At 50.2% G+C, this 14,029-nt stretch overlaps 1 protein-coding gene across 4 annotated transcripts; it reads left to right on the forward strand.

Annotated features, from left to right (window-relative positions):
• Nucleotides 1–1,701: 1,701 nt before the first annotated feature.
• LOC136532364 (NADPH:adrenodoxin oxidoreductase, mitochondrial-like) lies at nucleotides 1,702–13,482 on the forward strand. 4 transcript variants are annotated; one of them, XM_066524968.1, is made up of 14 exons: nucleotides 1,702–2,085; nucleotides 2,217–2,438; nucleotides 2,884–2,988; nucleotides 3,326–3,439; nucleotides 3,574–3,627; nucleotides 10,520–10,636; nucleotides 10,860–10,969; nucleotides 11,085–11,158; nucleotides 11,274–11,335; nucleotides 11,770–11,965; nucleotides 12,050–12,113; nucleotides 12,212–12,279; nucleotides 12,405–12,547; nucleotides 13,005–13,482. In XM_066524968.1, the coding sequence occupies exons 2-14, from the start codon at nucleotides 2,283–2,285 to the stop codon at nucleotides 13,236–13,238; spliced, it is 1,497 nt and encodes a 498-aa protein (XP_066381065.1). In that variant the 5' UTR covers nucleotides 1,702–2,085; nucleotides 2,217–2,282; the 3' UTR covers nucleotides 13,239–13,482. The 4 variants fall into 4 exon arrangements, with proteins under 4 accessions (XP_066381065.1, XP_066381066.1, XP_066381067.1 ...); XM_066524969.1 differs by having other exon boundaries at nucleotides 2,221–2,438; XM_066524970.1 differs by lacking the exon at nucleotides 2,217–2,438.
• Nucleotides 13,483–14,029: the final 547 nt, after the last annotated feature.

Consider the following 14,029-nt stretch of genomic DNA (forward strand, 5'->3'; position numbering starts at 1 on the left):
GCTCTCCAAAGCACTCTCAAGGATGTTTCTTAGCTTATCAAATGGGCAAGAGACCTCCCTTGAATGAATAGAGGAAGTATTTATACCCGCTCATTCAAAACAAACCATTAGGAGATTGCGTCAGCGTTCTGCGGGGTGACCGAACACTTCGGTCAAGATGACCGGACACTCCTATCAATTATCCTCACCACAGAGCCGTTAAGTTGTGTCTGGACTCTGACCTACGTCCGGTCAAGAAAACTGCTCTCTAGAACCTTACTGATGTTGACCGGACGCTGGCACCCAGAGTCCGGTCACTTTGTTGTTCAGCGTCTGGTCAGTAACCGAAACCTGACCAGCGTCCGGTCAGCACTGACCGGACGCGTCCGATCAGCACTGACCGGACGCGTCCGATCAGGATTCTCCTTCTCTGGGACCTTACTGGAGTTGACCGTACTTTGACACCCAGCGTCTGGTCACATTTCACTCAGCGTCCGGTCGTAACCAGATGGCTTGTCCTTGATCAAATGAATTGATCGGACTCTACAGCCAGTGTCCGGTCACAACTGGACCAGCGTCCGATCAATATTTGACCATCCATTTACTTCTAACTCGAAATCATATGTGAACGAAGTTTGCTTCAATTGATCTTAGGGCTACTCATGAGCTATTTAGTGCTAGATGTGATAAGTGTGCACCACACCTAACCCACTAGACTCACCTAGGTCAAGCTACTGATGCATACCTCCCTTAATAGTACGACCAAAGGAAAAACAAGGTTCTAAACAACTCTAAGTGTCTCTTCAACACCAAACGACACCTAGAACTAGTCCATCCTTAATCTTGTCGTCCATCCTTTGAAAACTGAAATGATTTCCATCGTAGAGACATGACAACCATGATTGTCCAATCAATTACCATTACCATGACTTAACCTAATTGCCTCTTCAAAACACACGTTAGTCATAGTAATCTAGTATTGTCATTAATCACCGAAACTCAACTAGGAGCCTAGATGCTTTCATTATGTTTCAAGTGTATGTTCCAAATGTTTAATTTGTTTTTTGATATATGTTCCAAGCATTTTATTTAGATGTTGTAAAAGTAGATCTGAATGTTGCATATATATGCAAGTGTTATACGTAAGTTGCAAGTGCTTTTATCTGGATATTGCAATGTTTGCGATGGATATACACATGTTTTTAAGTTTTTTTTCTAATGTTTTGCAAGTGTTTCAGACGTATATTGTAAGTGTTTCGGCTATTTCGAACGTATGTCATAAGTGTTTTATTTGAATGTTTTAAAAGTAAATCAAATATTACACATGTTAAATGTGACCCACTTATGACAGCCACTTGCTGCAGCTGTTTGGGCGCAGGGCGAATGGTCCTCGTGCACGGTTGGGCGGTGCGGGAGACATGCGGGCGGTGTGGCCAAGCAGACACGAGAAACAGGGTGCGGGAAAATGGTTCAGCCGTCCGGAAGCTAGCATCTATGTTATTTTTTACCAACCTTCCACTTCAAATGTAAACAATGCATGGGAGAAGGGAAAGGCAGAGTTTGAGTCTATTTCTCTGATTTTTATTTTATACACGGTAAGTTGAGGAGAATTCCAAACAGGCTCTGGCTCTTTCCTTGTACCCCGATGGCCCAACAAGGCCCAATGGCCCAATATTTCTGCACCTTGACAGTTTCTGTTTCTCCCCCACGCGCATCGCTCTCCTTCCGTCGGCCGGCTTCTGCTTCTCCCTCCAAAATCCCAACCAAACCTAGCGGGCGGCGGCCTGTACTCCCTCATCCCTCCGGCGTGCGCAGGGCCAGGCAAGGGCTCTGGGCGCGGGCGTCTGAAGAGCGCCGGCTAGGAGGACCACGGCTGGGCAGCGGCAGCCGGTACGCTGCGCCTGCGCTGCCCGTGGCGGGCGGGACCGCAGCCGGCAGCGCGACTAGGCGCCTGCGCCTCGGGGTTGCGGCTGCTCGGGCTGCTGAGCGAGTGTAGGACAGAGCCTATGCTGGCAGCAGCACTTCAGCAATCTGCAGAGGCACTGAGGAAGGAGAAGGTCTGACCTATTAGGGTCTTCCGCAAGCCACCAACAGTGAACCAAATTTGTAAGATAGTTTGGTCAATAGGCTTTCCATTTGAATGTATTATTGATTGCAATTTGTGAATGTTTGTGAAACACTGGAACTACTATACTATGGCAAGTGAGCATTACTTTACTTGTGTGAAACACGGGCAGCAAGCCACCCCTGTGCACGGCTCCAGTCTCTCTGGCGTGGTCGCCGGTCCAGTCGGCGCCTCTCAGATGGCCCGCGGGTTGTGGTTCCTCTCCCGCGCGGTGGGTAGGCTGCGGCCGCTGCTTGTCCAGGGGCCGACGAGGGGCTTCTCTGCCTCCGCACCGGAGCAGCTCCATGTCTGCGTCGTTGGCAGCGGCCCCGCCGGGTTCTACACCGCCGACAGGGTAGGGGGTTTCACGACTCGTGGTCCGTTTTTATGTTGTTGATCGCATGGTTCTTGCTTTGAAGGCCTTTGTGTTGACTGTGCTCATCCATCCTCCATGAGTATTTGCTTCTTAGTAGTTGATGATTCCTTTAATATTTAGCCATGATGTGTGCTGCATTCCAGTTTTAGTGTGTGTAGGAATTTCAGTAGTAATACTCTTAGCTCCATATGCTCTGGTGGAATATTAGTTTACCAATCTGCAAAATTCTGTATAAGGTTCAAATGCTAAAATAACGATAAGGTCATGGGATTCAAATTTATATGATCTCACTTGAACCATATTTCCTACCCACTACTTTTAAGGCATTTCTGTTGGATATATGTTCTTCAGAGTTATTTTTATTAATATTTATCATGTGTTTTTCTGCGTTGTTGATTGGGTGCTCCTTTTGTGGATTAAGCAGATGTTCAAGGGTCATGAAGGAGCACAGGTTGATATAATTGATAGGCTACCCACACCATTTGGCCTAGTCCGTTCTGGAGTGGCTCCAGATCATCCAGAAACAAAGGTGGGCATTTACCATTGTTGTTGTCTAATTTTGGAACTGAAAATCAATCAACTTTTTATCTTTCAACAACTGCAACTAAGTGAAAAATACTGGTTTAGAGTTAGTGACGTGTTTCTATTTAGTCACTTAGTGTTGTGTAATCTGATTATAGAAAAATATTGTTTCATTCATGAAATGCAAAGACCTTTTGCTAATCAATTAACTAGTGCTTGGGGCATGCTAGGAACAGCCTTGTCATTATTTGATTGTGCCTTACTTTCCAATCTTCTGTGCTTATGACACTACATAAGCTGTTCATAAATTTGCCTACTTAATTTTACCTTCAACTTTCCAACAGATTGTGGTGAATCAATTTTCTCGTGTAGCTGCAAATGGACGCTGTTCATTCTTTGGGAATGTAACTCTGGGAAGGGATATATCTCTGTCAGAGCTTCACAAAACATATCATGCTGTAAGTTTTAACCTCAGATCAAATTTCCGTTACCCATGAGGATATCACAGTATCACCTTTCTCATTTCTGTTATGTAATTTTTATCCATAACTTACATAAGTAAATGGTTGAGATTTTATTTATTGATCAACAGGTTGTTCTTGCTTATGGTGCAGAAAGTGATAGGTTACTTGGTATTCCTGGAGAGGTATGACTTTTGACTACTATTGTCAATCTTTATGCCACAGCTACAACAACAACAACAAAGCTTTTAAGTCCCAAACAAGTTGGGTAGGCTAGAGTTGAAACCCAGCAGAAGCAATCAAGGTTCAGGCACGTGAATAGCTGTCTTCCAAGCACTCCTATCTAAGGCTAAGTGTTTGGGTATATTCCATCCTTTCAAGTCTCTTTTTATTGCCTCTATCCAAGTCAACTTCGGTCTTCCTCTGCCTCTCTTCACATTACTATCCTGGCTTAGGATGATGGATAAGTCTAGCTGCTATGGTCTTTGTGGGGTCTTTGTGGGGCTGTTGTGGTCTTTGTGTTTTTAGGACAGCATAGGACAACATCTTAGACTAGAGGACAGCATCTTAGACTAGCATCTAGAGGACAGCATCTTAGCATCTAGGACAGCATCTTAGACTAGCATCTTGGCATATGCTTGGCTGGCTAGCAGCCTATAAATATGTATCCCCAATCCCTTGGGTTGGCATGACATTGAGAAATAAACCAAAAAATTGTCCCAACTCCTAGTGTTATCCTCTCTCGATGAGAGTAAGAATTCTGTTAATTTTAAGAGTGAGAATTCAGCGACTAAAAAGTGGTATCAGAGCCGTATTATCCTGTAGCCTGAGCATCTCCTGCTCATCTCCTCTCCCAGCCACACAACAGCCCTAGCTGCGAGCAGCAGCTTCGGCCGCTCCTGCTCACTCCTCCGCGCGTCTGAAGCAGCCCTTTCCCCACGCAGCAGCCCCCCGATAGCGCGTCATGTCCGCAGGGCAGTCTCAGCGCTCGGTCGCCTCGAGCACGCGGCGCCGGCAGGAGGCCGAACTTGCCGCGGCAGAGGAACGCGAGCGAGCGGCGGCAGAGACCGCTGCAGCGGCGGCAAGGGCGTCGAGGCTGGCAGCGGCGGAGCTGGCAGCGGCGGAGCTGGCAGCAGCCAGAGCAGAGGCGGAAGCAGCGGCGGCGGCAAATGCAGCGCGTGCGGTGGCAGCGGAGGTCGAGGCTCTGCGCGGCAGCATCGGCAGCTCCATTTCCGCTGATGACACTGTCGACGCGGACCTCGAGCTGCTAGAGAGGGAGGCAGCGCGAGCGCGGGCGGCGCAGTGGGCAGCCGCGCACGCCCACGAGCGTGACGGCAGCCCAGACAGGCGCGGACGAGCTGGCGGCGCTCCTGGAGGAGGCGCACACGGCGGTGGCGCTCCTGGGGCAGCCGCGCACGCCCACGAGCGCGGCGGCAGCCCAGACAGGTGCGGACGCGCTGGCGGCGCTCCTAGAGGAGGCGCGCACGGCGGCGGCGCTCCTGGAGGATGCGCGCACGGCAACGGTGGCGGACGGGTCGATGGAGAGCGCGGCCTTCATAGGCAGCGTGGCTCTCTCTCCCCGGATCGGTACCGACGGGTTGATGGAGAGCGCGGCCTTCACAGGCAGCGTGGCTCTCTCTCCTCGGATCGGTACCGTGGTTACCACGGGCTCCAAGCTGTTGTCAGGGACGTCGGTCCCGGCGGTGGGTGGCCTACCCTCACCAAGACCACATACGTCGAGTGGGCTGCGGTGATGAGGGTAAAGCTCCAGGTGCGGCACATGTGGGAGGCAATCCGATACGGCGACGTCGACTACGACCTAGATCGACGGGCGCTGGATGCCCTCATCGCTGCAGTCCCGCCCGAGATGCAGTTCTCGCTTACCAACAAGCGGACTGCCAAGGAGGCTTAGGACGCCATCGCTGCGGCACGCATCGGCAGCGACCGCGCCCGCAAGTCCACACTGCAGGCACTTCGCAAGGAGTGGGAGAACCTGGCCTTCAAGCCAGGTGAGGACGTTGATGACTTTGCTCTCTGTCTCAACACTTTGTTGCAGAAGATGGTGCAGTTCGGCGATGACAGTTACGGCGAGGAGAGAGCTGTCGAAAGGCTCTTTCGCTGCGTCCCCGAGAAGTACAAGCAGATGGCTCGCTCGATCGAGTCTCTGCTGGATCTCTCCCCGATGTCGATCGAGGAGGCGATAGGTCGCCTCAAGGTCGTCGACAGCGATGAGCCACAGTCTCTCTCGGGGCCCATCACCACTGACGGGAAGCTCCTTCTCACTCGAGAGCAGTGGCTTGCTAGCCAAGGTGATCGGAAGAAGGGGGAGCCTTCTTCCGCGACAGGCGTCCGCAGTTGTGGCAAGCCACGCAAGGCGCGCAGAGACGCCCAGGCCGAGGCGCGAGGATGTGCCGAGGGTGATGCCCGCGGAGGCGCCTAGGGCGGCGCTGCCGGCAGGCACAAGCCGGCACGAGACGACGCATGCCGCAAGTGCGGCCAGCTCGGCCATTGGGCCAAGGACTGCCGACAGCCACGACGCGGCCAGGCCCACGTCGCACAGGCGGAGGAGGAGCCGGCTCTGTTCATGGCACATGCAAGCATTGAGCTACCTCCAGCGGCACCGGCCGCAGCGGCTCTCCACCTCGACGAGCCAAAAGCACACGCCCTCCTCGGTGACAGCTTCGGTAACGACAAGACTGACGGGTGGTGCCTCGACACCGGCGCCACCCATCACATGACCGGTCGACGGGAGTTCACCGAGCTTGACTCTAGCGTCCGAGGCTCCGTCAAGTTTGGGGATGCCTCCGGCGTGGAGATCAAGGGCGTCGGCTCCGTCATCTTCACCACCGTGTCTGGTGAGCAAAGGCTGCTCACCGGAGTCTACTACATCCCCGCGTTGAGGAACTCCATCATCAGCTTGGGACAGCTGGATGAGAACGGTTTGCGCGTGGTGGTTGAGGACGGAGTCATGAGGATTTGGGATTGTCGTCGTCGCCTTCTTGCCAAGGTATCCAGAAGCGCAAATCGACTCTACGTCCTTAACGTGCAGGTGGCACAACCTCTCTGTCTCGCTGCTCGTCGGGACGATGAGGCGTGGCAGTGGCACGAGCGTTTCGGGCACCTTCACTTTGAGGCCCTGAAGCGGCTCAGTGCCACAGAGATGGTGCGAGGCCTGCCGTGCCTCGACCATGTGGAGCAGCTCTGCGACGTCTGCGTGTTGACGAAGCAGAGGCGACTCCCCTTTCCACAGCGGGCTAGCTTTCGAGCCAAGGAGAGGCTCGAGCTTGTGCACGGGGACTTGTGTGGCCCGGTGACACCGGCCACACCGGGAGGACGACGCTACTTCCTGCTGCTCGTCGACGACCTCTCCCGCTACATGTGGGTGATGGTCCTCGGCAACAAGGGAGAGGCTGCGGACGCCATCGGGCACGCGTAGGCTGCTGCGGAGGCGGAGTGCGGCCGCAAGCTGCGCGTGCTGCGCACCGACAACGGCGGCGAATTCACGGCGGCTGAATTCGCGTCGTACTGCGCTGACGAGGGCATTTAGCGCCACTACTCCGCGCCGTACAGCTCGCAGCAGAACGGCGTCGTCGAGCGGCACAACCAAACGGTTGTGGGGATGGCTCGGGCCCTCCTCAAGCAGAGGGGGATGCCGGCTGTCTTCTGGGGAGAGACGGTGGTGACGGCCGTCTACATCCTCAACCGCTCGCCTACCAAGGCGCTCGACGGCAGGACGTCGTACGAGGCTTGGCACGGGCGCAAGCCGGCGGTCTCCCACTTGCGGGTCTTCGGCTGCCTCGCGTTCGCCAAGGAGCTTGGCCACATCAGCAAGCTCGACGACAGGAGCACTCCGGGAGTGTTCATCGGCTACGCGGAGGGCTCGAAGGCCTACCGCATCCTCGACCCGAAGACACAGCGTGTGCGTACGGCGCGCGATGTTGTGTTCGACGAAGGGCGAGGATGGGCGTGGGACAAGGCGGTGGACGACGGCTCGGCTCCGACGTACGACTTTTCTGTCGAGTACGTCCACTTCGAGGGAGCTGGGGGATTAGGCGGCTCTTCTTCGGCGAGTGCGTCTACCCCAGTCCCCGAGCCTCCACCGACCCCGGCGCCTGCTACTGCGACAGCACCACGCTCTTCAGCTAGGACCTCGGCTGCGATGAGTTCTTCACCGGCTCCACCACAGCCGGCATCGCCACGCACTCCAGCACTGACAGGCACCACTCCAGGCACGTCTACTCCACCACCAGCTCGTGTCGAGCACGGCCCGGTTGAGCTTGCTACTCCGCTCTCTCACGACGAGGAGCGCGTCGACGCGTACCACGACGGCGAGCAGTTGCAGTACCGTACGATGGAGAACCTTCTCGGCGACCAGCCGGTGCCGGGACCGGTGCCTCACGACCTGGAGGCGCAGTTGCACCTTGCGTGTGACGACGGCGAGCCTCGGTCGTTTGCAGAGGCCGAGAGACACGCGGCATGGCGCGCCGCGATGCAGTTGGAGATGGATGCGGTTGAGAAGAACCGCACCTGGGAGCTTGCTGACCTTACTCGTGGTCATCGCGCGATCACCCTTAAGTGGGTGTACAAGCTGAAGGGATGAAGCCGGTGCCATCGTCAAGCACAAGGCTCGCTTGGTGGCACGAGGTTTCGTGCAGCAGGAGGGGGACGACTTCGACGACGCCTTTGCTCCCGTGGCACGGATGGAGTCCGTGCGACTCCTTGCGCTAGCTGCCCAGAAGGGCTGGCGTGTTCATCACATGGACGTCAAGTTGGCGTTCCTTAACGGCGACTTAAAGGAGGAGGTCTACGTGCACCAGCCGCCAGGATTTGCGATCCCCGGCAAGGAGGGCGAGGTGCTCCGCCTGCGCAAGGCCCTCTATGGCTTGCGGCAGGCACCGAGGGCGTGGAATGCCAAGCTGGATTCCACGCTAAAGGGGATGGGCTTCGAGCAAAGCCCGTACGAGGCGGCCATCTACCGACGGGGCAGTGGAGGTAATGCTCTGCCGGTGGATGTCTACGTCGACGACTTGGTGATCACCGGCACCAAGGATGCGGAGGTGGCGGCATTCAAGGAAGAGATGAAGGCCACCTTCCAGATGAGTGACCTGGGGCCTCTCTCTTTCTACCTGAGAATCGAGGTGCACCAGGATGACTCCGGGATCACGCTTTGACAGACCGCCTACGCCAAGCAAGTCGTTGAGCTAGCTGGGCTCACCGACTGCAACTCAGCTCTCACTCCGATGGAGGAGAGGCTGAAGCTGAGTCGCGATAGCACGACGGAGGAGGTGGACGCTACGCAGTACCGGCGTCTTGTGGGGAGCCTTCGCTACCTCGCCCACACACGGCCGGACCTAGCATTCTCCGTCGACTACGTTAGTCGGTTCATGCAGCGACCGACAACGGAGCACCAGCAGGCTGTGAAGAGGATCATCCGCTACGTTGCGGGGACTCTCGACCACGACCTCTACTACCCTAGGTGCCCTGGGGCGGCACACTTCGTCGGGTACAGCGACAGCGACCACGCCGGCGACATCGACACCAGCAAGAGCACGAGCGGGATCCTCTTCTTCCTCGGCAAGTGCTTCGTTAGCTGGCAGTCGGTCAAGCAGCAGGTGGTGGCCCTGTCCAGCTACGAGGCCGAGTACATAGCGGCCTCCACCGCTTCGACTCAGGCGCTCTGGCTCGCTCGACTGCTTGGTGATCTTCTTGGCAGAGACACTAGAGCGGTGGAGCTCAGGGTGGATAGCAAGTCCGCTCTGGCCCTGGCAAAGAACTCCGTCTTCCATGAACGCAGCAAGCACATCCGGGTAAGGTACCACTTCATCCGAGGCTGTCTTGAGGAAGGGAGCATCAAGGCGAGCTACATCAACACCAAGGACCAGCTTGCGGACCTGCTCACCAAGCCCCTTGGGAGGATCAAGTTCCTTGAGCTCTGCTCCAGGACCGGGATGGTTCAACTTTCGCACAAGACGACGCACAAGACTTAGGGGGAGAATGATGGATAAGTCTAGCTGCTATGGTCTTTATGGGGCTGTTGTGGTCTTTGTGGGGCTGTTGTGGTCTGTGTTTTTAGGACAGCATAGGACAATATCTTAGACTAGAGAACAGCATCTTAGACTAGCATCTAGAGGACATCATCTTAGCATCTAGGACAACATCTTAGACTAGCATCTTAGCATATGCTTGGCTGGCTAGCAGCCTATAAATATGTATCCCCAACCCCTTGGGTTGGTATGGCATTGAGAAATAAACCAGAAAATTGTCCCAACTCCTAGTGTCATCCTCTCTCGATGAGAGTAAGAATTCTGCTACTTCCAAGAGTGAGAATTCAGCGACTAACATAGGATTCCACTACGCACCGGTGCCTCTGAAGGTCTCCATTGGACATGTCCAAACCATCTCAACCGGTGTTGGACAAGCTTCTCTTCAATTGGTGTTACCCCTAATCTATCACGTATATCATCGTTCTGAACTCGATCCCTTCTTGTATGACCGCAAATCCAACGCAACATACGCATTTCCGCGACACTTATCTGTTGAACATGTCGTCTTTTCGTAGGCCAACATTCTGCACCATACAACATAGCAGGTCTAATCGCCGTCCTATAAAACTTGTCTTTTAGCTTCTATGGTACCCTTTTGTCACATAGGACACCAGATGCTTGCCGCCACTTCATCCACCCTGCTTTGATTCTATGGTTAATATTTTCATCAATATCCCCGTCTCTCTGTAGCATTGATCCTAAATATCGAAAGGTATCCTTTCTAGGCACTACTTGACCTTCCAAACTAATATCTTCCTCCTCCCGAATAGTAGTGCCGAAGTCACATCTCATATGCTCAGTTTATGCCACAGCTCGTGGTGGTTATTCAAATATTGCTTGTTCAATAACATCATTCTAACTGTAATCTTATTGCTATTCACTATGTTTAATCAAATATTGCAGTAGCAAGGGTTTAGTAGTCAGCAAGGTGGATGTGGCGTTTACAATGCTAGCATCTTAATTGTCTACATTCTTGTGATTATCTCACTTTTAGATGGATCTGTTTACTTCTAGTATCATCATTGTATTATAGGACCTGAAAGGAATTCATTCAGCTCGAGAGTTTGTCTGGTGGTACAATGGACATCCAGACATGTGCGACTTGTGTCCTGATTTGAAAAACACAGAATCTGCTGTTGCCCTTGGTCAGGTATTTTCGTTTTTCGATTTTGCTCATATGTAATAGCATTCAAACAGAGTACCAACATCTTGGGGCCAAGAGAACTGAGTCACAATTACACTTTTATTTAACCTTGATATACAGTTGATCTATAATTTCATTTGAATTTGTGCTGCTCATATACCTTAATTTTCATTACTTTTTCTTGAAATACTTTTATGAACACAAGTTGATGTAACACGATTAATTGCAGGGAAATGTTGCTCTGGATGTTGCTCGTATTCTTTTACGCTGTAAAGCTGAGTTGGCTACTACAGACATTACTGATTATGCATTGGATGCTCTACGTGGAAGCACGATAAGGTATCTTTTCACTTTAATAATGAACCAGACTGACATTTTACTTTATGGTTTACTGATAGATAACTTTTACTGATATTACATAATACTTAGTTCTCAATTAATGTTGCATGTAAAGGAAGGTATATTTGGTTGGGAGACGGGGTCCAGTACAGGCAGCTTGCACAGCAAAGGAGTTGCGTGAAATTTTAGGTATTTAAAGAATAATTGAATACTTGCAGTGTTTGACATTTGACACATGGTATTTTTATATTAGTCTATCTCATTGTCATGTTGTCATACTAAGTTTGACATAGTGTCCATGCAGGTTTGAAAAATGTTTGTATTTGCATCAAGGAGGCTGATCTTTTGACCACACCTGCGGATGAGGTTTGTGTTGTAATGTGTATTATTACCTGTAGCATGGTTTAGCTTTTCATTTTAAGCTGTGTAAGTGATCTCTCTCTCTCTCCCCATCCTGGGTTTCTGAAAATGGCTAATTTAGTATCAGGAGTTTCTGCTTTATCGTGGCAGTTAGGGCCATTTTATGTTGTCTTGTGTTGATTTTAGGCATTTTTTTGTGTAACTAGTATTGTATTGATTATAGGCAAGTGTTCGTACAGCTACCGGTATGAGATATTGGTTGCAAATGTTATGAGCTAATCATTTGCTGGTACTAAACCCACAGCAATTATAAGGCTGCTGCTTCATAATGTCTCACTATTTAAATATTCTGCTTTCAACAGTCCTATAAATTGATTTACCTAGTTGCCTTTCACCTTTTCTTTGCTTCTGATGAAGGTAAGCTTGCTATCTGTTTGCAGGAGGAGATGAGGAATAGTAGAATCCAAAGAAGAGTTTATGAGTTGCTGTCGAAAGCTGCAAGTGCGCATGGGGGCAACAATTACAATGACCAAAAGGAGCTTCATTTTGTGTTTTTCAGAAGGCCTACCAGGTTCATCCCTGCAGAAAATGGTTCCACGATTGGTGCTGTTCAACTTGAGAAGACAGTTTTAAAAGGTCTGACGTAACGGGTGTTGAAATGAATCTTCTTTGTCATTTTCCTCTTGAGCTTTCTCATAAGTATTCTTGTTTGTTATGTAGGTGATGAAGTAACTGGGAAGCAGGTCGCTGTTGGAACTGGTGAGTTTGAAGACCTAAAATGTGGGTAAGTGCTTTGGCTCATGTTTATGCTTTCCTGTTCTTTTTTTTTACTGCTTAACCATAGATTTTTAAGACCCGTCTAATCTGCTACCTTCTTCTTAGTCTGGTCTTGAAAAGTATTGGTTACAAATCCTTGCCTGTACAAGGTTTGCCTTTCGACAAAAACAGAGGTGCATAAAATTTCATTTTTCTTTTTCCTTCTACCTAGGAGCTTGTACACTCTTTCTGTTTTTCTTTTTGATCCATCAAGAGCATATGCAATTATTTTTGCATGATGGCGTTTGTTTAATTTTAGGAGTTGTGCCAAATTTAAGAGGAAGAGTCCTGAGCAGCGAATCAGAGACTGCCACAGTAGAAAGAGGCCTGTACGTGGTAGGATGGTTAAAGAGAGGACCAACTGGGATTGTTGCAACAAATCTCCACTGTGCAGAAGAAACAGTAGGTACCTTTGTTCCATTGCTATCTTTCATTCCTATGTGGTGGACCCATGGTTTTTGAGGAGTCACCAAGGTGTACCCCCAGCACCACTGGACGCCACAATGCCTCAGAAACCATGGGTGGACCCAAGGAACTTAGTTTGCTAAGCTTTGCAAACACCCATATCAGATTGTTTTTGGTTCTTTTCTGACAAACTTACATTGGCAATTATATCTTGAAGTAGCTTGATTCTGTTCAGGACCAACATTTAATTGTGACACAAAATGTTAAGAATTATACAATATACAGTTCTACTAGTATTGTTGGGGGAAGAATAGTTGTTTTTCCATGTTCATGACACAGAACAGAAACCTCAAGACCGTCAAATTGGAATGTTTCACATTTGAGGTTGTTATTATATTTAATGGTCATTTTTATAGGCTATTATGACTTGTTTGGCTTATGGGTTAACAAACAGGTGGCTAGCATTCTTGAAGATGATAAGAAGGGTGTCTTAAGGCCCCCATCTGATTCGAAGAAGCATGGAAGGACAGGACTTCTTGAGATCCTAGAACAAAAGAATGTCCGTTTTGTGCCATTCAGTGGCTGGGAGAAGATTGATTCCATGGAAAGGATGGCAGGGCAGCTGAGAAATAAGCCTAGAGAGAAGATCACAACCTGGGATGGGCTCCAGAAAGCTGCAAACGAGTAAAAGGATGGCCCTCCGAACGATTTTGTCAACATATATGTTTTGTATGAAAAGAATCACATTAACGAGAGAGAACCCTGTACTTAGTAATAAAAGATAACATCAATATATCTTCACTGGACAGCTTACTCATGTACAAGCATGCAGTAAAGGAATATACTGACAGTGATCGAATTTTATAAGTCCAGACTATGGTATTCCTTGTTGCAGTTCTGATAATATTTGGATGCATCATGGTTATTACTTGTTGCCTGAATAGAAGTTTTATGTACCAATACCTATATGGTGCGGCAGATGCAAATCTTGTAATTTGACGTCGTGAATTGGCCTTATCATACGTGCATACAATTCCTTATCATACGTGAAATAATTCAGAACAGGGTCATGCAATTTTTCATTAAAGTAAGCAATGGGTTTTCCATCTTGCATCAAAACACCCCCAATACTAACTCCACTAGCATCATATTCTAGCTCAAAAGTCTTACCAAAGTTTGGAAGTTGCAGTAATAGTGCGTGTGTGAGCTTGTCCTTCAAAGTGTCAAAGGACTCCTTATGTGCCTTTCCCCAATGAAACACCACCCCTTTCTTCGTCAACTCATGCAATGGAGCAGCAATGGTGCTGAAATCTTTGATGAAGCGGCGGTAGAATTCTGCAAGACCAAGAAAACTCCTCACCTATGTGATGGTTTGGGGAACCGGTCAGCTCATTATGGCTTCAGTTTTCATCTCATCCACCTCAATTCCCTGTGGAGTTACAACATAGCCCAGAAAAGAAACTCGATCCATGCAAAAGA

Source organism: Miscanthus floridulus, unplaced genomic scaffold (genome assembly GCF_019320115.1).
Source record: "Miscanthus floridulus cultivar M001 unplaced genomic scaffold, ASM1932011v1 fs_58_2_3, whole genome shotgun sequence".
In the NCBI taxonomy this organism is placed as follows: Eukaryota; Viridiplantae; Streptophyta; class Magnoliopsida; order Poales; family Poaceae; genus Miscanthus; species Miscanthus floridulus.

Coding starts and splice junctions, on each gene's coding strand:
- LOC136532364 (XM_066524968.1), top strand. CDS start 2,283: ATGGCCCGCGGGTTGTGGTTCCTCTCCCGCGCGGTGGGTAGGCTGCGG. Junction 11,159..11,273: donor GGAGTTGCGTGAAATTTTAG/GTATTTAAAGAA, acceptor GTGTCCATGCAG/GTTTGAAAAATGTTTGTATT. Junction 12,114..12,211: donor TTTGAAGACCTAAAATGTGG/GTAAGTGCTTTG, acceptor CCTTCTTCTTAG/TCTGGTCTTGAAAAGTATTG.